At 34.4% G+C, this 26,750-nt stretch overlaps 2 protein-coding genes across 2 annotated transcripts in view; one reads left to right on the top strand and one right to left on the bottom strand.

The window, feature by feature from the left end:
* The window catches only part of MSH4 (mutS homolog 4), a gene marked incomplete at its 3' end in the record, with an annotated part of 71,126 nt that extends 63,711 nt beyond the window's left edge, over positions 1-7,415 (top strand). The window contains exon 19 of the mRNA XM_084244308.1: positions 7,224-7,415. Within this exon, the coding sequence (XP_084100434.1) occupies positions 7,224-7,415 (192 nt within the window). The remainder of the gene's footprint in view (positions 1-7,223) is intronic.
* An 8,282-nt stretch (positions 7,416-15,697) lies between these two features.
* Positions 15,698-26,100, bottom strand: ASB17 (ankyrin repeat and SOCS box containing 17; the record flags this gene model as incomplete). The annotated part of the gene is made up of 3 exons (XM_084242341.1): positions 15,698-15,904; positions 17,763-18,042; positions 25,700-26,100. The coding sequence occupies 3 exons, from the start codon at positions 26,098-26,100 to the stop codon at positions 15,698-15,700; spliced, it is 888 nt and encodes a 295-aa protein (XP_084098467.1).
* Positions 26,101-26,750: the final 650 nt, after the last annotated feature.

Genomic DNA, 26,750 nt, shown 5'->3' with positions numbered 1-26,750 from the left:
TTTTTTGGAAACGTCTATTAAGATCTTTTGCCCATTATTTTAATTGGATTTTTTTTGTTTGTTTGGTTTTTTTTTTTTTGACATGTAGAGTACTATAATGTAGTAGAATTTGAAACAAGAGACAGTGGTTACACTGACATGTAACTCTACAAGTTTAAAATGAGAGGGCCTATGTCCAGCATAATTTGACGTCAAATTACTTATTAAAATACCTCTGTATTTCAAATTTCATAGTAATAAACATTTTATTCTAAATCTCTAAATTTTCTTAGCAATATTTTATATTTATATCTCAATTATATTTTAAAGCTGACTTTCTTTTGAATAGGAATTAGTAATAAAAACTGAAAACAGCTTATCTAACCAAATTTCTTTTTTTAATTTTTTATTAATTTTTACATCATTTTTCATTTTTAAACAATATTTGTTTCCTCCCACCCTCTCAGCTGTAGTCCCCATAGAGTTTCCTTCACCAGTGCACCCGTGCACCATCTCCTCATTCCCCTGTGCTCCTCCCTCCCTCCTTCTGATCCCTCTTCCTCCTTCTCCCCTGCAGGATGTCTCTGATTTATAATAGTCTGTTTTTGCTTTGTTGTGTTTTGTACTGTTATTATTTGTTTACACTGATGTCTTACTTAGTTCCCTTAGATTCCTGTTATAAGTGAAACCATCTGATATTTTTCTTTTTCTCTCTGGCTTATTTCACTGAGCATAATTCCTTCTAGTTCCATCCACGTTGCTGCAAATGGCATGAGTTTATCTTTTTTGATTGCTGAATAATATTCCATTGTGTATATATGCCACATCTTCTTGATCCAGTCATCTATTTTTGGGCATTTGGGTTTTACCTATTTAAATAGTACTGCAATAAACATAGGTGTACAGGTGTTCTTTTGAATCAATGTTTTTGTATCCTTTGGGTAGCTCCCTAGTAGTGGAATTGTCAGGTTGCATGGTAGCTCCATCTTTAGTAGACTGAGGAACCTCCAGACAGCTTTCCATAATGGTTGAACCAGTTTGCACTCCCACCAACAATGTAGGAGAGTTCCTTTTTCACCACATCCTCGCCAACATTTGTTGTTGCTGTATTTTTTTTTAGTATGTGCCATTCTTACTGGTGTAAGGTGGTATCTCAATGTGGTTTTAATTTGCATTTCCCTGATTATAAGGGATGTGGAACATTTTTTCATATACCTGTTAGCCATTTGCATTTCCTCTTTGGAGAAATGTCTTTTAAGTTCTTCTGCCCATTTCTTGACTGGATTGTTTATTTTGTTTGTGTTGAGCTGTGTGAGTTCTTTGTATATCTTTGTGATCAGTCCCTTATCAGTTGAATGGAATGCAAAGATTTTTTTCCCAATCAGTGGGGTGTCTCTCTGTTTTGGTTAATGTCTCTTGCTGTGCAGAAGCTTTTCAGTTTGATGTAATCCCAGATGTTTATCTTTTTCTTGACTTTCTTTGCTTTGGGTGATGAGATTTTAAATATGTTATTACGATGTATGTCTTGTAGTGTTTTACCTATATTGTCTTCTGTATATTTTATGGTTTCAGGTCTTATGTCCAGTTCTTTTATTCATTTTGAGTTGATTTTTGTGCACAGTGAAAGGTCAAGTGGTCTAGCTTCATTTTTTTGCATATGGTGGTCCAGTTTTCCCAGCACCATTTATTGAACAAACTGTTCATGTTCCATTGTATATTCTTGGCTCCTTTCTCAAAGATCAGTTGTCCATATCAGTGTGGTTTTATTGCTGGGCTCACTATTTGGTTCCATTGGCCTGTGTGTCTGTTTCTGTTCCAATACCAAACTTTTAATTATTATGGCTTTGTAATATAGCTTGAAGTTTGGAAGTGTGATACCTCCTTTCTCCTATGTTTTCATCAGTAGGGCTTTGGCTATTTGTGTTTTTTTGTGGTTCCATATGAATTTCATCAGTATTTGTTCTATTTCTTTGAAGAATGTCATTGAGGTTTTTATTGGAATAGCATTAAATCTTTATATTGCTTTTGGTAGGATGGACATTTTATTTTTTTATTTTTTTTAAATAATAAATTTTATTTTTATATTCCCCATACAATTGCAACCCCCCCCATTCTGACCCCAATCCCTCCCCTCCCGCCCCCCACCCCCCAAAAAGTGTCTCTGGTTCATAGTTGTTTGTTGATTTTGATTTTAACTTTCTTATAGTTATTCATTTTCCTGGTCCCTTATTTAAGTTTTCTAGATTCCTCCTATGAGTGAGACCATCCGGTATTTTTCTTTTTCTGGCTTATTTCGCTGAGCATGATCCTTTCCATCGCCATCCATGTTGCTGCAAATTGCATGTGTTTATATTTTTTGAATGCTGAGTAATATTCCATGGTATATATGTACTACATCTTCTTGATCCAGTCATCTAGTTTTGGGCATTTGGGCTGTTTCCAAAGCTTAGCTATTGTAAATAGAGCTGCTATAAACATAGGGGTGCAGGTGTTCTTTGGAATTGATGTTTCTGTGTCCTTTGGGTAAATACCTAGGAGTGGAATTGCTGGATCATATGGAAGCTCTATGTTTAGTAGGTCCAGAAATCTCCACACAGCTCTCCATAGTGGTTGGACCAGTTTGCACTCCCACCAACAGTGCAGAAGAGTTCCTTTTTCTCCACACCCTCGCCAACATTTGTTGTTGCTAGTTTTTTTAATATGTGCCATTCTCACTGGTGTAAGATGGTGTCTCATGGTAGTTTTGATTTTCATTTCCCTGATTACAAGTGATGTTGAACATTTTTTCATATGCCTGTTGGCCATTTGCATTTCCTCTTCAGAGAAGTTTCTTTTTAGCTCTTCTGCCCATTTTTTCACTGGATTATTTTCTTTGTTGTTGTTGAGTCTCATCAGCTCTTTGCTGATTTTTGTGATCAGTCCTTTATCATTAGTGTCGTGTGCAAAAATGTTCTCCCAGTTGGTGGGGTTTCTCTTTGTTTTTGTTATTGTCTCTTTTGCTGTGCAGAAACTCTTTAATTTGATGTAGTCCCAGCTGTTTATCTTTGTCTTCACTATCACTGCTTTGGGTGATGTGTCTGTAAAGATGTCTTTGATGTGCATATCACGTAGTGTTTCACCTAGGATGGACGTTTTAATAATGTTAATTCTTCGATCCATGAGCAGGGGATGACTTTAGATTTCTTTGTGTCTTCTGTTTCTTTTAGAGGTGTTTTATAATTTTCTTTGTATAGGTCTTTCACCTCTTTAGTTGTTTATTTCTAACTATTTGATTTTTTTGTTTGTTTCAATTATAAAAGGGATGGTTTTCTTGATTTCTTCTTTCTTTCTTTATTTATTTATACAAGCACTGGGTACAATCAGAAGCACGGGAGGGTGAGAGAATTCACCAGAGCCAGAGCAGGGAACAGATCAGGCAGACTGATGAAGTACACTGCTGAGGGGAAGCAGCGGGTGGCAGGAGAGGTCTGTGCGCCATGTGGGACCCTCACCCGGCGACTGGGGATTGAACCGGCGCTGCAGAGGCTGCGGGCAACTTCGCAATCCAGCGTTCAAGGGCTGTGCCACCAGGGAGGCCCTTGATTTCTTCTTCTTCAGATTGATTGTATATAGGAAGGCTACTGATTTTTGTGTGTTGATTTTGTATCCTGTTACTTTACTGAACTGGTTGATTATTTTGAGTAGTTTTTCTGTGGGGTTTTTAAGGTTCTGTACATATATTATTATATTGTCTGCAGATAGTGATAGGTTTAATTCTTTCCCTATCTGGATTCCTTGTATGTCTTTCTCTTGTCTTATTGCCCTGGCCAGGACCTCCAGTTTTATATTGAAGAGCAGTGGTGAGAGAGGACATCCTTGTCTTGTTCCTTATCTTAAAGGAAAGGCCTTCAGCTTTTTGCCATTGAGAATAATATTGGCGGTGAGTTTGTCGTATATGGCTTTCATCATGTTAAGGTATGTTCCTTCTGTCCCGAGAATTTCAAGGGCCTTCATCATAAATGGATGTTGGACTTTGTCAAATACTTTCTCAGCATATATTGATATGATGATATGGTTTTTATTTTTCTTTTTGTTGATGTGTTGAATTACACTGATCGATTTTTATATGTTGAACCATCCTTGTGCCCTTGAGATGAATCACACTTGATCGTAGTGTGTTATCCCTTTGATGCGTTGTTGGATTCTGTTGGCAAGGATTTTGTTGAGGATTTTTGCATCAGTGTTCATTAGGGAGATTGGCTTGTAATTTTCTGTTTTTGTGCTGTCTTTGTTTGGTTTTGGTATTAGTGTAATGTTGGCTTTGTAGAATGTATTTGGTAGTATATTCCTTCTTTTTCAATTTTTTGAAAGAGTTTGTGTAGGATAGGCACTAGTTCACTGCTGAACGTTTGGTAGAATTCATTTGTGAAGCCATCTGGGCCTGGGCTTTTGTTTTTGGGGAGTGCTTTGATTACTGCCTTAGTTTTGCTGCTTGTAATTGGTCTGTTTAGCTGTTCTATTTCTTATTTGCACCCCGTTCCCGTGCCTGAGCGCTTGGTTTTTGATTACTCAGTGAGGGTCATTCACCTCAGTGATGGTTCCCACATGTCTCCCCACGAACCTAGGTCGGGGCTCGGGGACCTGGCAGCTATGATCCCTGTATGCTTTTCTAGGGGGTGCATGCTTTTCCGCACAAGCTTACCGGCTGGCCTTGGGCTATTTGTAGGTCTCTCTGCAGAGTCCTTGGAGTCCTTATCTTCCTCTAATGGCGCTGGGAGCTGTTCGCTCACCTCCATGGTCATTCCTGCACGGTTCTCCACAGTTTTCGTTTGTAGGTGCAGTGCCTGCAACAGTTCCTTTCCACTCAAGAGTCCCACTTGATCTGTAGTTTGTTCTCATTGTTGTTGTTTTTCTTTCTGTTGGTTGGAGTGTGCTAATTGGATTTTTTATGTTACTGAGTTTTATGAGCTCTTTATGCATTTTGGATATTAACCACTTATTGGATATATGACTGCAAATGTCTTCTCCCAGTCTACAGGATTCCTTTTTATTTTTTTTATGGTTTCTGTTGCTATGCAGAAGAAGCATTTTAGTTTGATGTAGTGTACCTTGTTTAATTTTGCTTTTGTTGCCTTTTCTTTGGAGTCAGACTGATGACAAATAGCTTATGCCTATTTTCTTTCAGAAGTTTTATGATTTCAGGTTTTACATTAGTCTTTAACCATTTTGAGTTAATTTTTGGGTATGATTTAATTTCATTTTTTTACATGTGGCTGTCCAGTTTTCTCAATACCATTGAATGAAGAGACTTTTTTTCTCCTGGTGTATGCTTGACTCCTTTGGTATAAATTAATTAACCACATATGTGTGGGTTTATTTCTAGACTCTCTTCTGTTCCATTGATCTTTGTGTCTGTTTTTATGCCAACACCACATTGTTTTGATTTCTGTAACTATGTAGTATATTTTGGAACCAGAGAACATAATACCTCTAAATTTGTTCCCCCTCAAGGTTACTTTGGCCCTTTGGAGTTTTCAGTGGTTCCATATAAATTTTAGTATTATTCCATTTTAGGATTATTTCCATTTCTGTAAAAAATGCCATTAGAATTTTGATAGGTATTGCATTGAATATATATTGCTTTGTGTAAATATGGACATTTTTTAACACTATTCTTCCAATTCATGAACATGAAAAAATATTTCTATTTGTGTCTTCTTTCAATTTCTTTCAACAATGTCATATAGTTTTCAGTATATGGGTCATTCACATTCTTAGTTAAATTTATTCCTATGCATTTTATTCTTTTTGCTTCCATTGTATATGGTATTGTTTTCTTATTTTATCTTTCTAATGGTTTGTTATTAGTACATGGAAATGCAGTTGATTTTTATGTTTTGATTTTGTACCCTGCAATTTTACAGAGTTTATTACTTCTAACAATCTTTAGGGTTTTTGATCTAGAAGATTATGTCACATGATTTTATGTGACAAATAGTGAAAGTTTTACTTTTTCCTTTCCAATTTGGATGCCTTTTCTTGCCAAATTGTGCTACAGGACTTCTAATAATATATTAAATGAAAGTGGGGATAATGGGTATCCTTGTTACAGATGATTTTTAAACATATAAAAGTTTGTTAATGAATGTTTTATGATTTCTTTCTTTATTACTCCAATCTTAGATGACAGTACTCATTTTCACTATAGCCTGTATATTTGCCACATTGAGTTACCTTTCACTTATTTCATCATTTGGACCCAATTGTATACCATACCTCTTGTCTCTAGATGTTTCTTGGTTCCAGAATGCCTTCTCATATAAACTTTTTCTATTCGTTAAGATCCATTCTAAATGCTCTATCTTTTTAAAGACCTGATCTGAAAGTGAACTCTCTTTACCTCTTTACTCTGAGCACTTTATATCTCTTTTATAAGACTTTTTATAATTATATTAACAAGTCGCTTATAAACATGTTTTTTTCACTAGAAGACTGAACTTCTTGAGTTACATTATCATGATAGATAGACATATTTTGTACCCCTATAAAAATAAGCACAAGTTGTAATCTGCAATATAGAAGACATAAATATTTAATGTTTATTGTTATTGAAATAATAAACTGATAGCTGATTAATTAATGTAAAAATAGATTAATCAGTATAAAAATAGATGTTCTACCTCATAGAATCTTATTCATTTTATCTATAGAGAAAGTGGAAAAATACCTAGATTTTCTTGTTAGTGAGAGAGTTGAAGGAATTTTATTTCCCTTAGTAAAGAAAAACTTACTAAGACTTTCCATAAACAGCTAAGATTAAAATGCTGATTCCGCTCTAGTTCAGGCAAAGAGGATAATGAAGAATTTTCTAGCTGTACTTCCTGAAGCACTATTGAAGGACTGAATATCTAAAGGCCTTCCAAAAGGCCTTTGTTAATTGTTAATAATTAAGGCACACTTCAAGTTATTTATGTTGCTTATTTTAAGTAATTTACCCCTTAGGCAGTATTTTCATTTGGTCTCCAGCAAATAAACTATCCTGAGGGACAAGAAGTTTATTTATACTCATTCTGTCTACCAGTTTATCTGTTAGGGATTTAAAGTAGTAGACAGCAGAGTAATACTCCTAGGTGACCTTTAAAATTATGACTATTGCATAGCAATGAGCAATATTTCTATGAAAGGAGATAGAATATTGTCAGAATTTTAGAATAAAATTCAAAGTATTCATATCTTAATTTTTATCTATATTTTTTCAATGACAGCAAAACCAAAAGAGTACCCCTGAGATGGAAAGACAGAGAGCTGAGTACCATCTAGCTACTAAACTTGTTCAAATTGCTCGAAACTCTCAATTGGATCCAGATAGTTTACGAACATATTTAAATAATCTCAAGAAGAAGTATGAAGCAGATTTTCTCAGGGTTGAACAAGTTTCAGGAAGCACTGAAGAATAATAATTCATATCTCTTACCAATGAAATAATATATCTTAATATGAGGAACTTAGAATTTATTTTTCTTGAAAGTAAAAGAAAATATTTGCTAATTTTTGTAATTGAAAATTATAGTAACCAGTTATATAGAGAATTGTCATTTACATATTTTATATAAGAAAAATATTATGACAATTATTTTTTGCCTATTAAATAGTGAACACTGTTTAACTCATGGTTATGTTAGAAAAAGTCAACATGACACTTTTTTCTCATTTATGAAAATTTATGTTATTAAGTGTTATACTTACGAGTTATAGTTTAAAATGTATATTCTTAAGCTTTAACAACTTTTTCTCAAGGCTGGAAACTTTTGTAAGTTTTTCTACTATATTGTATTCTAAAGCAATAATATCCTTGATAATTTCTGAAATTAATATCACCAAATTCCAATGCCTCTGAAGTTATCCAAAGGCCTCTGAAGTTCTTTAAAACAATATTGGGAATTATAAGGGCTTTTTTTTTTGACATTCAGTATGGTTCTAATAAGTGAAAATATTTTATGATACAGAGTGCGCTTCTGGAAAAGGGAGTCACCATTATCTACGCTTTCAATTTTCCAAATCCTTGGGTATTCCATTTTTTACTGAGGAATACCTTCTCTATTCCAAGTATTCATTTTTGGCCATCTTCTTTAGGCAATTAACAAAGACAGAAAAGTAATATTGATTTGTTTATTTGCCTCAGTTATTCTCAAGGAATTTTTATAGAATTACATTTTAATGGGCACATAGTTTACATACCATTTCAAATTTATGCATAGATCATTCTTGTTTTCTAAATGGACAAAATAAAATGGAATACCACTAGTTCTGAAGTGTAAGTCTTCTCAAACTTAACCCTATTTCTACAGTTCCATCTCAGCAGATGATTTATACACATAATCTCAGCCCACTGGGATAAGTTAAGGAAATTAGTCTTTTCTTAGACAACTAAATAACTCCTAGTCAAGGCGTACATTCTCTAAGCTGTAGTATTTGGCCAAATTTATTTTTTACTGATTGCATGGGCCTCTACTTTTGATTAGCATGTGCATATTTTATTTTACCAAATTTAATGTTATTCTTTTTTTTTTACTTTAACTCTCAGCATTCTAAGTACACATTAGTACTCATATATATTGAAATATAATTTGAATTATATACATAACATTTTGGTAAATTCTGTGTGAATTAGTGTTAATATTTACATTTGATGTATAGTAAGTGTCCTGTTAGACTACTTATAATCCCTATTTCATGTTTTAGAGATACCACAGTATTTAAATTTGACCACTAAACACATTTTAATTCACAGCAACTGAATCATATTTTATGTGGTCATTTTTAAAAGCAGTTAGATAATTTAGGCTTGTGGTCAATTTCTAAAAGGCTCTGAGGAGGAAAGGAACATTGTAGATTGGGAGGTCAGGGAAGAAAAGGGACAAAACAACAAAAGACAGAAGGGAATCAAGCAGTGGAAGAAAAACAGGCAAGCGGTGACAGATGCAAAGCATCAAATACACTGAATATCATCTCAAATGTATTAACTTCCTTTTAGATTTAACCCAATGTTAAATTTTACCAGACTTTTAAATTTTTCATCATTTAGCACTTTTGATGTAAAACCTGCAGCTCACTGATTAATCCCTTTCACTTCAGATTTAGGACACTGAAATAAAAATAGGTTTATGTTATCTTAAAATTAAATTACTTTTTTCTTAAATCATTTTGTGTCTAGCAGAAACATACCCAAAAGAAAATCAAATGAAGATGTAATTATTATGTAATGGTATTATAGAATAGAGGTGAATAGAAGGGGGAGACAAACCATTCTTTAACTTTAAGGTCTATTTGCTCTATATGTCAGTACCTCTTCGCCTTTGCCTTTCTCTAAAATTATAGATCATTATCTCATAATCCACCCTTTTAAGATAAAATTCCATAATGTTTTCATAAACATCTTTAATTTCCACCTCAAAGCCATTTTTTCAGTTTGTTCCACCTTTCTCCTTGCAAGGTAAATTCTTGAATAAAGTAATCTTTTTAAAGTCTAGGGGTAAGGTATGTGGGGATAGAAGTAAAAAGCAGTTTATCCTCATGGCTACATTAGTTTAGAGTTTATCTACAGAAAAAATAACTCTTTCTTTGGTATATAGTTTTATATTTTAGCATATTTGGTGATTTATGTAACAACTATCACAGGATACTGAACAATTTCATCACCCCCTAAAGATTCTCTTAGTATTGTCTCTCTGTAGTTCAATCCTTTCTTGATCCCTAACTTTAATTCAGCAATCACTGAGAATGGTTAAGCATTCCTTTCCTATTGTTTTTTTTCCAGGAGGTTCAACATATGCTATCATAAGGCATTTAACTTTTTGAGGCTGACTCGTTTTACTCATGATAATACATTTTAGGTTAATCCATGTTAGTGCGCCTTTTTGTTTCTGACTATATTCCATTGTTTATATATGTGTATATGTACAGTGGTTTATCTGCCTCACAAATTGAAGGTCATTTAAATTTCTGTTTTTTGCTGATTGTGAATAAAGCTGTTATAAACATTTATGTAGATATTTTTGTGACAAGTTTTAATTTATCTAGAGTTAAAAAAAATGGAATGACTGTCATAATGTAACTATTTATTTAACTTCATCAAAAGTCACCAGACTATTTTCCAGAGTCATATGCTTTTGTGCTTTCCTAACAGCCATGTAGGAAAGTTCGTTATCTTATATGTTCTTCAGCACTAGGTATTTTCAGCTTTAGAAGAATTTTTTTTTAGCCATCCTAATAGGTATGTAATGAATAATGCACCTAAAATTTTAAAAACTATTCTGATAATTCTTTAACTAGCAGTGATTTTTTCCTTTTCCCTAAATTATTTTTAAGCTTAATTTTAGTCTTTAGTAGCACATTTTAAAAATCTTCCCTTTATGCCAAAGTTTTAGGATATGTTTTACTCTTAAAAAACTACAAAAGGAGGGCCTCCCCGGTGGCGCAGCAGTTGAGCGCTGGGTTGCGAAGCTGCCTGCAGCCTCTGCAGCACTAGTTCGATCCCCGGCTGCTCCCCGGCCACCGGAGGAGGGTCCCGCATGGCGCGGAGACCTGTCCTGCCGCCCGCTGCTCCCCTCAGCAGTGTACTTCGGTCCTTCTGCCTGCTCTGCTCCCTGCTCTGGCTCTGGTGAATTCTCTCGCCCTCCTGCGCTTCTGACTGTACCCAGTGCTTGTATAAATATAAATAAATAAATAAATATTTGAAAAAAAAACTACAAAAGGAAAAAAAAAACCACAAACCCAACCCTTATGCAATAATATCTGCTATAGAACAGGCAATATGCAGGTGCTAGGAGTACAAAAGATGTGTGTCCTTAAAGTAGACCTTTAAGGTATGGTAAAAAGGAAAACCCAATTGTATCATGGTTGGATGTGATTAGTACAATATTAGAGGAACATGATATGAAGAGGCACAAAAAAGGTATGCATTTCCAGGGAGTTTAAAGGATAGTAAAGTTATGTTAGATGTGCAGGAAAAGAAGAGCAATTTGCATAGAAGGATGAGCATATGTAAAAGCAAAGAGATGTGAGTCACAGTGTAGCTGGGGGATAGAGTGCATATGAGAGGGTGACAAAAAGATGAAACTTGGTGTTTTATATCAGTATCTTCTATAGAGCATGAAAGAGTTTTAAGGCTTGTTTGTTGTTGAAATGGAGACAGGGGTGGTGGTTGATGTGATAGGGAGGTTTAACATGATTATGTTTCCATTTTAGTAAGATCACTGGGGTGGTAGAATAAATGTTTTGGGGATGGGTGGTTGAAACTAGAGTCAAGGGAACCAGATAGTTTAAGAGACTCTTTCAGTAGTTGAGTAGAGAGTTTATCCTTAGAGATAGAAACAATGAGAATGGAACAGATGTATTCATGAGGTGTGGTGAGAAGAGGAGAAGGGAGAGGAGACATTCATTTAAAGCATTAAAAATAGTGACTGAGTAAGCACATTCACTTTTTTAGTGAGAAGTGTTATGATTTTGTTTCGCTCCAAAAAAGAGTTAGGATAAATCCTAGGATTATACAGGCTTCCAAGATTGAATCAGAAAGGAATAGAAAAACCTGAACAGATCACAAGCAAGGAAATCAAAACTATAACCAAAGCCACCCAAAAACCAAAAGCACAGGATCAGATGGCTTCACTAGTGAGTTCACCAAACCTTTGAAGAAGGCCTAATACCTATCCTTCTAAGGTAGTCCAAAAAATTTCATTAAGAAGGAGTACTTCCAAGAATTTTATGAGGCAGTGCTACTCTGATTCCAATAGCAGACAAATCACAAAAAAAGGAAATTATAGATCAAAATCTTAGATGAACAAATGTATATATAAACCTCAGAAAATCTTAGCAAATTGAACCTACAGACAGCCACATGCAAAATAATTAAACAATACATAGCCAAAATTATACATTATGACCAATTGAGATACATTCCAGGGGTGCAAGGATGGTTCAACATATGCAAATCAATTAATGTGATATACCAGATCAATGAAAGGATGGATAAAAATTATATGATTATGCCAATAAATGCATAGAAAGAATTTGATAAGATTCAATACCCATTTGTGATAAAACTCTCATTAAACAATTTCTTCCCTGCCTGTGACTATGCAGTTGTTTCTTTTCATGACCTTTTTCCCTTTGCATAGCAGCAGCAGCAGCTCTCTGCCCACTTGCATCCATTCAGTTGTCTCTTTTTTCTTTCTCCTTTAGTAATAAATCTGTCCTTTCAAAATGTAAAAAAAAAAAATCAATAAAATGGGGATACAAGGAATATACCTCAACAAAATAAAGGCTGTCTGTGACAAACCCCTAGCTAACATCATACTCAATGATGAAAAACTGAAAGCTTTTCCTTCAAGATCAGATACAAGGTAAGGATGTCATCTTTCAACATTGTATTGAAAGTCCTAGCCAGAGCAATTAGGCAAAAATAAGAAATAAAAGGAATCCAAATTGGGAAAGAAGAAGTAAAACAATCATTATTTGCAGATGAAATGATAATAATGTACATCGAAACCCTAAAGACTCAACTGAAAAGCTGTTAGAAACAATTACTAAGCAGGCTAAAAAAATCAGTATGTAAATATCTGTTCATGTTACTTCATGAAAAGAAACGAGAAGAAAAATCAAGTGTACAGTTCTTTTTTTTTTTTTTTAAGATTATTTATTTATTTATTCATACAAGCACTGGGTACAGTCAGAAGCGCGGGAGGCTGAGAGAATTCACCAGAGTCAGAGCAGGATGCAGAACAGGCAGAAGGACCGAAGTACACTGCTGAGGGGAGCAGCGGGCAGCAGGAGAGGTCTGCGCGCCATGTGGGACCCTCCTCTGGTGGCCGGGGAGCAGCCGGGGATCGAACCGGCACTGCAGAGGCTGCGGGCAGCTTCGCAACCCAGCGCTCAACCGCTGCGCCACCGGGGAGGCCCAAAGAGTACAGTTCTATTGATAATTGCATAAAAAGAAATACCTAGGAATAAATTTAGCAAAGGAGGTTAAATCTATGACATTGTTAAATGAAATGGAAGTTACAAAGTAATGGAGAAATATTTTGTGTTCATGGGTTAGAAGAATTAACATTGTTAAAAAGGCCATTTTACCCAAAGCATTATGAAGTGTTAGTGCAATCCCTATCAAGACTCTAAAGTATTCTTCAAAGAAATGGAACAACATACTAAAGTGTATTTGGAATCACCCTGAATAGCCAAAGCAATCTTGAGAAGAATGAAAAAATGGAGGTATCGCACTCAATTTTAAATTATAGTACATAGTCCTAGTAGTCAAATCAGTATGGTCTTAGAGTAAAAACAGACACCCAGATCAGTGGGGTAGAACTGAGAGCCCAGAAATAAACCCACACGTATATGGACAGTTGATTTATGACAAAGGAGTCAAGAGCATGAAATGGATATAGAAAAAGTCTCTAACAAATGGTGTTGGGAAAATTGGGCAGCCGTATGCAAAAGAATGGAAATAGACTACTATCACACCATTCACAAAAGGATTAAAGACTTAGATGTAAGACCTGAAACCACAAAATATATACAAAAATAAAGGTATTTTTTTTTGCTTGAACACATTTTCAATTAAACTATATAGCTATCATATATTACTAGTAAAAGAAACATCCAAATCTTGTATAGTTTGAACTTCCTATGTACTTATGAGCTTAAAATATGCTTAGGTATAATTAAATCTAGTTTAAATGTGTAACTCAACATTTCTGTTATTCAATCCTATAATCCATTAGTACCTCAGGAATGAAAGTGTCCATCTTTGTCAAGAACTATGAAGATTCTGAGTTTTTACCATGCTTGCAAACTAGCAGGTTAGCTTACCACAATTTCATCTTTGTTTGCTGTCAGAAGACAAAAGATTCCTGGATCTGAAAAACAAGGGACTTTATCTCTAACGGTACAGCCTGCAGCATGAGCTTCATTTTAGTGTTGGTTTCATGTACCCCACCCCTAAGACATGTGGTGGTTCAGGTAGATATGTACACAATGGATTTGTGTTACAACTGAGGAACCTTAAGCTTGGGAAACTCCAATCTTTATGATGAGCTAAGCAAAGCTGCTGACTTTTTCTGGAGGAAGGTATTACCCTTAGATTCTAGACATTGAGAAAATCTCCTCTCTACTTAAAGAGAGACACTATCTCTGCCTTTCAAGGTTGCACACTATACAACGATCTTTAAAAAGTAGGCAAGAATAAGACAGTGCCTCTGTTAAAAAGACAGTCAGAAACATGAGAGACCCATGGAGAATTGCCTCCCAATTCTCAATCTTTATGTTGCAACAGTTTGACCCTAGATACCAAATACCCTAGATAACAGTAGATACCCTAGATATGGTAGATTCCCTAGATATACAAAATGAAAAGAGCAAAAAATTTGTTGCAGAATGAATTTTATTTTTTAACTGTAACATTTCTTTGTAAACAAAGAGCATGTAGATTTAATGGATAATATTTTCATTTTGATGCAATGTTGAATCAGAATTGTTTCTTTGTATCAAATTTCATATAATTTGGGGGTGGTCAAACAAAATAGGTAAAGATGATCAAAGGTATAATCTACCACTTACACAGTAAGTCAGTCCTAGGATGTAATATGCATCATGGTAAATAATATATACTTGAAAGTTGCTAAGAGAGTAGATCTTAAAAGTTTGTAATTGTGTGGTAATGGATGTTAACTTTTTGTGATAATCTTGTAATATATACATATATTGAATCATGTTGTATACTCAAAACTAATATGATTTTATATATCAATTATATCTGAATAAAAAAATACTACCTGGCTAGTATTTAGAGGTGTCACATACCAAAATTTCTTATTATGACAGAAAGCTAGTTATTCCTAAATATAATCTATTTCTGTCATCTTACTCCTCTCTCCCACCCATCAGTAGACTAATTCTTCACTTGTATTATTTGTAACCAGAGAACTATACACTATACAGATTGTTCTGAAGGAAGGGACCACACCTTAATTTCCTTGATTATTCCCTCTTACCAAGTACAATGTTTTATTTGCAGAACTCAGTATTTGTTAATATGAATACACAATATAAAATAGTATTTATCTGGCTTAGAACATACCAATAATTAGCACTTCAAAGTTTATAACACTAATGTGTCCAAAATTGCCATAAGTAACAGGAATGTTCTATAGCCAAAAAAACTTCTAAGGGCCTCCCCTGGTGGTGCAGCATTTGAGCGCTGGGCTACAAAGCTCCCCCGCAGCCTCTGCAGTGCCGATTCTATCCCTGGCTGCCAGAGAGGGTCCCACATGTGTGCAGACCTCTCCTGCCATGCCCGCTGCTCCCCACAGCAGTGTTCTTCCTCATTCTGCCTGTTCTGTTCCCCACTCTGGCTCTTGTGAATTCTCTCACCCTCCCGCACTTCTGACTGTACCCAATGCTTATATAATTAAAAAAAAAAAAAGTTAAAAAAAAAACAAAACTTTTAAGAACAGATAAAAGGATGAACCTAAAAACATTTTAAATGAGTATGATTTGTTCCACCTTATAGAATGGTAATGGGCAGAGCCAGATGTTGATTAAAATGATTCACTTAAAATATATGTGAAATATTTTTTCTAATGGAGCATTCAATGCAATAAAATTTTCAGGAAGTTAATAGTTTATTAACTTCTAAGCCATACAATGGTAAGTATTCTTAATGAAATCAGGAAAAAGATGTGCATTAGTTTTCTAAATTCAAGTAGTTCTGTAGACGAACAGGAATAAGAAGTGAAAATATTCCATTTGGGAGCATATTGTTGGTCAGCAGTTGAGCCCTGATGGTTATTCTGCAAAGATGTAAGAGTTCACATGGATCTTTGTATCTTGTTGTAGGAATATAATCCAACCAATTCGAAATAATTGGACGTCTTCCTAAACTTAGCTGCATCTGAAGAAAAGGAAAACAGTCAAATTTTGTAATATTAATAATTAGATGAAGTTAATATTTATTTTGAAGTCAGAAAAACACATCTTTAATTTATATAAACCTTGTAATATTTTTTTCCAAAGCATTTTCACTGAGGCAAGTATTTTTGTTTTAATTTTAAAATGACAAAGTTCAAACATTATGTCTAAGAGCACAAAATATTTTTTACAACTATGAACCTATATGTTTTTAATTTCAGACAAATTATATATTTTGTGTTTTATCAGCTTCTCCTTTTAGAGTAGTGCTGTAGACTTGACTATACACTGGAATTATCAAGGGGACTTTAAAGAAAATATAATGCTGAGGTTCTACCCCAGAAATTCTGATTCAGTTGGTCAGGGATTGGTTATAGACAATATAAATCCTAATAGTTTCCCAACAGACTAATCATTGTAGAGCAAAATATCATACTGCTGAGCACAAGAAGATATGACAGGAGGCCAGTCCACATGAAAAGATAACTTTTTTAGTTGTTATCCTTTTATTAAAGATTTAAATCTAGAAAACAAATGTTATTAGGTTGACAGGAGTTAAAGACTGTGCTGTTTTACAGAAATATTTTTCCATTTTGTAGAGAACATATATCCTACAAATTTTACTTAAATCATTTTTCATTATTCAGTAACAAGCTATTTAAAGGGTATCTAGTATATACTCAACACTGAGTATGGCATTGGGGATAATTGCTAGGGTGCATCAAATAGTCTTTTGTGTTCACAGAACCATTTCCCATATGTAAAGAAATTTAAATATATATTTACAATATAATATATGTGCTATGAGAGTGGAAATTACTGGGCAGTGTGGAATGCAAAGAAAAGGCATTTGAAATTTTTGTCACTTTTCACCATACTCAGTGGTACTGTAGCTTATTAAACTGCAATTAATTGGAACCTATCTATAAATTCCTTGTCATTTACATGATTTTGAGTGCTTCAATCCTAGTACTCTTCTGTTATGATTGTAGCTCAAGAATTCATGTAAATGGTATTAATATGTTCTATAATCATTGTGCTGAAGATGCAAATTTTTTTTAATGGTTATCAAATCATTTGATCAATTTACTGTCTTTACAGTTTTCTGGGCATGGTTGATTTTTAGCTGTTGTATCTCCTAGGAGTTTATTTCTGAAGTCATACCTTTAAAGATAGGGAGGAATTGCTAGATTCCTGGGTAATTTGACTGGTTTATATTTATAGAGAAGTTTCTTTCCCTTCAATTGATTTATTTCTTGCTAGTAGTAGACATAATTTGATGCTGAGACAGTTCAGTTCAGTTTTGCATGGGTGCATATGACCTTCATATGGTTGATCTTTTTGTTTAATCTGGTTTATTCCAAAAACCTTATCAGGGAGAAATCCTCCATATTTCTAAGGGATATTTTCAATAGACAATTATTTTAAGCCTGTATATTTTTAAACTTAAAATTGTTTAGAAATTTGAAGAGACAAAATCTATTACTTGGTATGTGACTTTCATTTGTGGAGAGAATTGTAACGCAAACAATTCAGTATGAAGAAGTGTTAAAATTTTAATGTATTGTGCAATAAATACAGGTTATGTGATTAGACTTACACATTTACTTAATAACTACTAAAATAAACTGCATAGTTAACTTAAAATTCTTCATGCTTAGAAAACATAAAATTATGAAAGGACTAATGTTTGAGATTAAAATTTTATTTGGCCTATACTCAAAGATTGATTTATCGTTGGATATAATCCATGGGTTAAAAATTAACTCTGTTCTTACCTCAAAAATTTTTTCTTAAAATTGACCAGTATTTAAGCCCAAACCCAGACAATTTTTTCTTACCTCTATTTCTCTGATTGAAATTACAGAAAGTACTCTGGAACATAGCACTAAACATGTTTTGGCATCTTCCTCGATGTCTACCAATTCGTGATCAACCATTATTCTCACTCTTGAAGGGTAGAGTAATATTGTTAGCACAATGTTGATAGGTTTTTTTTCTCTTTCTAAGATTCCATATTGTAGGAGTATTTTTAAGATGCTGGATTGTCTCGTCTGAGCTACATATAGTAGAGGTGTGATGCCACTTAGTGGGCTTGGACAGTATACTGGTGTGAAAGTTCTGTGAAATAAGCAAATGAAAAACATCATGGTTATAGAATTAAGAAATATAGTAAATATTTTGTCTTCATAGTGATAATAGTATTATCTTGAATATTAAATGTCTTAACTTTTGATATAACTTTACCTTTAAAACAGTTTTCCACTCTATGAATATAGGACAAACTAAAGGTACACAGTAACTACACATTTAAATCCTCTTTCACACTTATAAAAACAAATACAAATAGTTTTACAATGTAACAAACATGTTTACTTCTAGTAGTAACAATACTGTTTCTCACTGGAGAATTCATAGTGTTTAGAACTAGTGTTCTAGGGCCTCCCCGGTGGCGCAGCAGTTGAGCGCTGGGTTGTGAAGCTGCCTGCGGCCTCTGCGGCGCCAGTTCGATCCCCGGCTGCTCCCCGGCCACCAGAGGAGGGTCCCACATGGCGCGCAGACCTCTCCTGCCACCCGCTGCTTCCCTCAGCAGTGTACTTCGGTCCTTCTGCCTGCTCTGCTCCCTGCTCTGGCTCTGGTGAATTTTCTCACCCTTCCGTGCTTCTGACTGTACCCAGTGCATGTATAAACAAAACACACAAATAAATAAATAAAACATGCCTCTATTAAAAAAAAATTAAAAAAAAATAGAACTAGTGTTCTAAAATTGAATTCTGGAAAATCTAATATGGAAAAGGGGAAAAGATTTTTATATTTTACTTTATTCCTAGAGAAGAATTATGTGACCATTTTGCTCTCTTTTTTTCCCTTAACTGTATCAGATACAAGCTTTAATTGACTTTGAAGATTAGATTAAAAAGGAATAACTGCAACTACTTTAGTTCAGTTTTTCATTTTAATAAAACTGGAATTGGTATTTGTATATTTAAGCAATGTAGATTATCATAAGAGTCATAGTAGTTTTCTAAAGGGCAGAATTTTGTTTTCATCAGTGAAGTTTTGGGAGTTTTCTGAAATCTTGTTTTTCCTAGGGTACAACTTTTTGGCTGGACTTGAATTTTCTCCTCTTTCATGACAGAAATGATGACTTTATTTTTTCTACTTTTTTATAGTCCTTGCAGTTGTTTCATTTAACGTTTATGTTTGCTATAGTAGTGATAGGACAAGTTAGAGCCAGCCATAGGGGATTTTATATTATCAAATTTCGATTGGGTCAAGTAAACATGGCTTTTAGAACTAGAGAAAAGGAAATTTTGTTCATGATCCTGTCTCTGGGATTCTCTTGATTGGTCTAATAAAATACTACTAAATTCTGCAGAACACTGTAAAAATTGTAAATGTTGATTTTGTTCAACTATGCAGAGCAAAGAAAGATTTATTCAAAGCAGGAACTTGAAGATTGCATATACTTAATGAACATGGCAGACAGCATGGTATGATGTTATAAATGATGCAGGTTGGTGGGTTCTAGGTTCTAGGTTTTTTTTTCTCCTGTGATAGTGAATAAATCAGCTTATTCATGCATTCCTGTATTCATTTGCTCATTTATTAACTAATTTAGTACTTGATTGTCTACAGTGTATGGAGTAAAAGATATGCAGACATGAAAGACATAGTCCTTAATCCCAAGATGCTTTAGTATAATCTAGTAAGGGAAATAGACGAGTAATTTAATAAATACAAGGTAATAATTACGAGGTTAGAAGCGTTCACAGGGTAGTGTAAAAGCTCTAAGGAAGGACACTTAACTTCCCAGAATGTGATTTCCTGTAGGTTGTCTTAGAGCTAAGACTTGAAGGATTTGTTGCTGTTTGCCAGTAGAAGATTGGGAAGAATGTTTCATTGATGAGAATATTGGATAATTGTTATAACTGAACTAGCCATCTACAATGTTTTGTATTAGAGCAGTTTACTGGTTGAAGTATATTTGGAAGTCCTAGAGACCTCCTTGTGGTGATTTCATTGTCAGGAACTCCAAAAAGTACAGTTTGAAAACGACTGACACCTAATTTTATCTCCAAAACTTCACCAAGCTCTGAAATGCTAAGATTGTGTGCAGTGCAAACTTTTAAAAAAAGTTTGGTGCAGTGCAGGATAGCGTTTTAGAAATAAAGACATGGATTTTATCATAAGTTTGCCAGTGATATTATATATATATATGTATCATTTTTAGTACCCCCACACACACACACCCATCTCCAGATCAATATTGTCCTGGACATCTCATATCTTTCTCGCAAATACTTTCAACACATTCACAATTGAGTTCCTATCATACTTCTGCATTCCATATCCTGCTTGTTGGTATCACTTTCCCAAAACACAAACACATCAACTTGGTCACGTTTCTTTGATATGTATATGAACTTTTTCTTTTCAATTCTGGGACACTTCTTGCTCATCCTAAAAGACCCTGTCTAAAAATCTTTTTTTGTAAAGTCTTTACTAACTGACCTCACTTTGTACACACCTCCATTAAACCTTTATCACACTGGAAAATTGCTTAACATTACTAATCTTTCATTTTCAAAATAAATTGGTGAGCAAGAGGAACTATAGAATTTAGCTTCCAAAATGTAATACATTTTTGTCCTTCAGCTCATTATTATATCCCTAAATTTCTAAAAACAATGTTTGGTCCATAGTAGACATCCCAATTAAAATTGCATTTTAAAAATTATTATTCTGAAAAAAAAATTATGTATATATACTCCTTGAGTTTATTCTATAGCCTTGAGGCCTATTAAGATTTTTAGTGAACTGCAATCATTCACATTTTTTCAAAGACCATCTAATTTATTTATCTTGCTCACTCTCATGATATTTGATTTAAAGTCTTATAAGTATGGAAATTCAGGGGATTCAGGAGACAGAAAATACCACAAATGGTTATTGTTAAGATTTAGAGCTTTTAGTTGGTTTTTAGATATTAACATTGATATTACCTTTAAAAACTATTTTGGACCCAAAGTGGTGAAAACATAACTGAAATTCAAAGAGGTTTAAGATGAGATTTAAAAGTCAGATCTGTACCCAAATGACATATGATTAATCCTCATGTTTAAAGAGCATGTTACTGTAAACCAAAATTTGCTTAATCTGTACTGACAGTTAATTATAGCAGCACTTATATGGATGAAGTGAGGCAAGCAAAGCAAGAATCACTTTTAAATGTGAGGTTAATGAACTGAACCCTCTGTATCTGAAAACCTGTCATATGTGCTTATGAAATTGGGCATAATATTTCCATATAGACAAGCACAGAATGACTCAGTTTTGTAGCTATATTAATTATTTCTAAATTTTTCCTACTCTTTCTCCTTTGGTTTCTAACTGCCAAATTCAATAGATGTTTCTCTATAATAATTTTCTCTCTGAAAAGGAACTCTCCTGCACTGCTGGTGGGAGTTCAAACTGGTCCAACCACTATGGAAAGCTGTGTGGAGATTCTTCAACCTACTAAAGATGGAGCTCCCATATGATCCAGCAATTCCACTCCTAGGTATTTACCCAAAGGACACAGAAACATCAATTCCAAAGAGCACCTGTACGCCTATGTTTATAGCAGCACTATTTACAATAACTAAGCTTTGGAAACAACCCAAATGCCCTAAAAGGGATGACTGGATCAAGAAGATGTGGTACATGTACACCATGGAATATTACTCAGCAATCAAAAAAGATAAACTCATGCAATTTGCAGCAACATGGATGGTGCTGGAAGAGATCATGCTCAGCGAAATAAGCCAGAAAGAAAAAGAAAAATACCGGATGGTCTCACTTATAGCAGGAATCCAGAAAACCTAAATAAGGGACCAGGAAAAAGAATAAGAAAGAAAAAATTAAAATCAACAAACAACTATGAACCAGAGACACACTGTGGGGGGTGGGGGGCAGGGAAAGGAGGGATGGGGTCAAAATAAGGGGGTTGCAATTGTATGGGGAATATAAAAATAAAATTTATTTTTAAAAAATAAGGGGGTTGTAATTGTATGGGGAATATAAAAATAAAATAAATTAATATTCAGAAAAAATAAAAAAAATTCTCTGATATTTAACACAATTAACTTCCTTAAAACCATATATTCCCTTGACATTCTTAGCACATATTCTTTAAGTTATGAATCTCTAACTTTTCCTTCTTAATCCACTTTCATTGGTTCTACATCCTCTGCCTTCAACATCTATGTTGAACATAGATGGGTCAACATCTATGGGTCAACTTAGATGACTAATTTTTCATTTGACTAATTTTTCTCAGGCAATTTTATTCCTGACCATTACTTCAACTACTGTGTAGTAATTTATTAAAAAAATATTTATTGAGTGCATACTTTATGCCAGGCAGCATTTTAGATGCTTGGGATTTGCAAGTGAATAAAACAAAAATGACTGCTTTCTTGTTCATTTTGTAGTGAGATTTAACAGACAATACAGAATGAATATTGCAAGCAAGCATACCAAATACTATGGAAAAAAGGAAAAGTAGAGCAGGGTAAGAACTATGAAAATCCTGGTGGGTTACGTGAGAGCATTTTCCAGTTTTAAGTAGGGTGATTAGAGAGGGCGTTCCTGAAAGGTGACATTTGAATAGGGAAGAAGAAGAGTACTATGATAACGATTGAGTGATTTCTATAGATGTTGTGACCAGGGAAGGGCTCTTTAAGGTTATATTTCTAATTATAGGGCTTTAGAGGAAAGAATGGAAGCTATTCCAGTTATCTAGGCAAGAGATGATGGAGGGCTTCACCTAGGTTAGGAATGGACAAGATTAAGTATGACTTATTGGGGATATGACTGTAGTTTGACTAATTTAGAGATAGAGTCAAAGGATTTGTGAAGTGTTGGTGAAAGAAAGAGGAGAATCAGAATAAATCCTAGATTTCTGGCTTGAGCAATAGGAACTGTTAAGTCGGGTATTCACTCATTCATTCCCTCATTCATTTAGGGGAAGAAGCAGGTTGACAGAGAAATGAATTAGATCAATATTGTTTGTTTCTGTTAAGTTTGAGATGTTTGTGGGGGATGTCTTAAGCAGACAGGCTAACATAGTGAGGAATCTGGAACTCAGAATTGGGAGGTCATTGACATATATGTAATATTTAAAATCTAGCTAGTAAATAGAAGAGACTCTTGGCAAAGAAGTGGTTTATCTCAGAAAACAGTTCATCACTGCTAGAGAGGTTGAAGTAGAGAACAGCTGAGCACTAACCAGGGAGGCTCTGCAGCAGGTTGCTCTCGGGTGAAAGTTAGCTAGTGAGTTCCTAGGTCCCATCCAAATCTAAAATTCTACATGCTGAGAGGTGCAAAATCTTTTTTTTTTTATTTTTTGCTTCTATTTATTTTATTAATTATTTTTTTTACATCATTGTAGTCCTCATAGTTCTCCCACAGCCGTATCACCCATGAACCATTACCTTATTCCCTTGTATTTATCCCTTCACTGTTTTGCCCCCCTTCCTTCCTCCTCCTTTGCTGTATGTGAGAGGTCCAAATTCTATGTGGTTTGTAGAATTGTCCTGTAACAATTCACCTTTTGAATGCATCTATGTCAATTTTTTTAAATTTTTACAACTGTCACTTAGAGGACTGTGGTGATGGTGCATGGGTGAGTTGGTGGAGGCAATTCTATAGGGATTACGCCTGGGGGGGGGGAGAAGCAAACATTGTTTAAAAAGGAACAATGATGTAAAATATATATAAATAAATTAATTAAAAAAATAAACTGCTACTTAAGAGAGTTGTTGATGGCATCCTATCATGTCCTTCTGTTTCTTTCATTTTCCTTCCTTTCAGTTTTTCTCTTGTACTTTTTTAAATTTAAAAAATTATCCTTCTTTTGTCTCACTACATTCTTTTTCTTTTTCTTTTTCTTTTTTCTTTTTTTCTTTTTTTCTTTTTTTTTGCATTGGAGCAACATTGACTTATTGTTGGCATTTTGGATGTATAGGAGGATCTCCTTGCCTCTCAGGGATCATCACTGTAGTGCCTCCACCACCAAATCACCTGTAATCCACCACCATAATCCATCTTGCTCCCTTCCCTCTTAGTTCTTTCTGCTTTCCATTCACTCCCCCTCAGAATGCTTCAGTTCTATAATCAGCTTGCAAGGGTTAGTTTTTTGTTTTAATTTTTTTTTTATTATTTTACATCATTGTTTCTATAATAGTGTAGGATCCCTTCTTCAGGCATTTTTGCCACAGTGTGCCCATTACCGCCAAGGGTTAGTTTTTAAGCTTGTCTTTATCCGACCCCTAGTTTGGTTTCTTTATGTTCCACATATAAGGACACCATCTAGTATTTATCTTTCTCCTTTTGACTTTCATTTTTCTTTACTGTGGGTCTGCCAGGGATATACAGAGGCATTATTTGTCTCAGCTAATGACAGTGTTAGAAACTACTGATTTCTGATATATCATTATGATGGTCCTTAAAACAATGGAAATTGCTATTGGGAGTTTATTTATTGATATTGCAGACCAATGCTATCAATTTATATACTTGGGTAATCGTTAAGAAAAGCAATCCTGGGCCTCCCCGGTGGCGCAGCGGTTGAGCGCTGGGTTGCGAAGCTGCCCGCAGCCTTTGAAGCACCGGTTGGATCCCGGGCTGCTCCCCGGCCACCGGAGGAGGGTCCCGCATGGCGCGCAGACCTCTCCTGCCGCCCGCTGCTCCCCTCAGCAGTGTACTTCGGTCCTTCTTGCCTGCTCTGCTCCCCGCTCTGGCTCTGGTGAATTCTCTTACCCTCCTGCACTTCTGACTGTACCCAGTGCTTGTATAAATAATAAATAAATCTTTTTTTAAAAAAAGATATTAAAAAAAAAAGAAAAGCAATCCTGTAGTTCTCCAATAAGTGATATTTAATCAAGAAAACAACTTTGCTTCAAGCAGAATCTAAATTGTTTCAGTCTTTAACTTATCTTATTTGTTTTGTTTTTATTGCATACATGATTCTATCACTGTAACTAGTACAGTGCCTCAAACATAATAAGGTGATAAATCCAGAGGAGCAAATGCACCGTGGTTCTAATCAAACTAATACCTAAGACCAAAGAGTAAATTGGAGTTACTGCTAACTAAGCAACTTTACAATCTATATTTTAGACTCTGCAAAGAGGTCACATTGGCGATTTTATTTTCATAAGACCCTCATTAATATTCATTAGCTAGATTGACATGTTCAAACTGTGTGAAAATTTTATTCTATAACAGTCTGAATTAGGTATTTGACTTTCATTGAATGCATTTATGGAGCATTTGTAGTCAACTTTGTCATTGGTTAACATACAAGTAGGAAAGTACTTGTAATAATAAGTATTACTATGTGTATACTATTATGTATTACATAATAAGTATTACTATGTGAACATATGTATTCTGACTTATACTTTGAAAGTTAATTCATGTGTATGCTGGAGATACATATTCTCAGTATTCGCAAAAGGAAGAGTTCACAGTATTGCACAAAGCAATGTCTTTGTCTAGAGAAGTGTATGTTGTTACCTGGAGCACTAACATGTACACCTTCTAGAGCGGAACTATTAACAGTTTATTGGTACATGATATATACAGGTAAAAATTTATTGAATAATGAGTGAATCAGTTAGTAAGCAAGTGAGTGTTCCTTATTCACATGTAGTCACTTTATATATTCATTTTAGAAAAAATGTAGTAATTTTTTTTTTCTCCTTGTATGATAAAAACATGAGATTATTACCTCCATATCAGTGCCAGGTTACAACTTCGGTCTTGAGCATAGTCCTTTGTCTTCTTCAGAAGCAATTCCACAAAGTCTGGATTACCTTTTCTGGCAAAAACCCAGTACAGAATTGTATTCACACATATTTCAGTAAATTCAAGATTAAAATTTAGTTCAAAACGGTATCCTGATTTTTCCACAAATGCGATATAATCTGTGAGTAGTATGTCAAACCCATCCAAGTCGACATACCTCAGGATTTTTGCCAATGTTCTGTAAATCCTAGGTTCATAACAGTGATATCCCCATTGACCCAAAAACTGCAAGGATGGTCTTTTAACAATTTTGTCAATAAGATTGCAGAATATGTTTCTTCTTGGACAAGAAGTCTTACGACATAACTTAGAAGATTTACTCATTGCTACTTAAGGCAAAGATATAGAAATAAAATCGCAGGAAGTCATACTGTCATCCTTTAGTTACATATTTTGATAATATGGTAGGCTTGACTCCACAAACAGGAAGTGCCCTTTAAACTGTAGCCAGAAAAAAAATCATGAAATATTGCCATAACATACTGGATGACATCACAATAGTTGGGCATCTGTCATCAGCATGAACCAGAAATTTGGGATGCTAAATGTAACTGGTGGCACTGAGAGAAACATACTGGACAATAATGATATATGTGAGAGCTAAATATTTTTAACTTTGTTCAAAGAGTTCAGATCAAGCTAGTATATATATTTATCAAGTGCAAAAGTTGCAGTTTATACACTAGGCAAAAAGAACAATAATCAGATTATTTTTAGATTTTTATGTAAAAAGAGATGATGATAGCTAGAGTAAAAATTTTAAGTACTGTTGCTTTCTTGTTCTACATGACTAGTGCATGTTCTCACTTAATTCTTAGAGGATATTTCCCCTATTTTTATAGCTGAGAAAACAGGCTTAGATAAGTTAGCATGCTATGAGATATCATATTAATGCTCAGAAAAGATGCCATTTCATATAAAACAAAATTTTGAAATTTCATAGAGATTTAAAATTTCATTGAGATTATTCCTTT

The sequence above is a fragment of the Talpa europaea genome, assembly GCF_964194135.1.
Source record: "Talpa europaea genome assembly, chromosome: 9".
Classification (NCBI taxonomy): Eukaryota; Metazoa; Chordata; class Mammalia; order Eulipotyphla; family Talpidae; genus Talpa; species Talpa europaea.
This window is presented reverse-complemented; position numbering and strand designations above follow the sequence as displayed.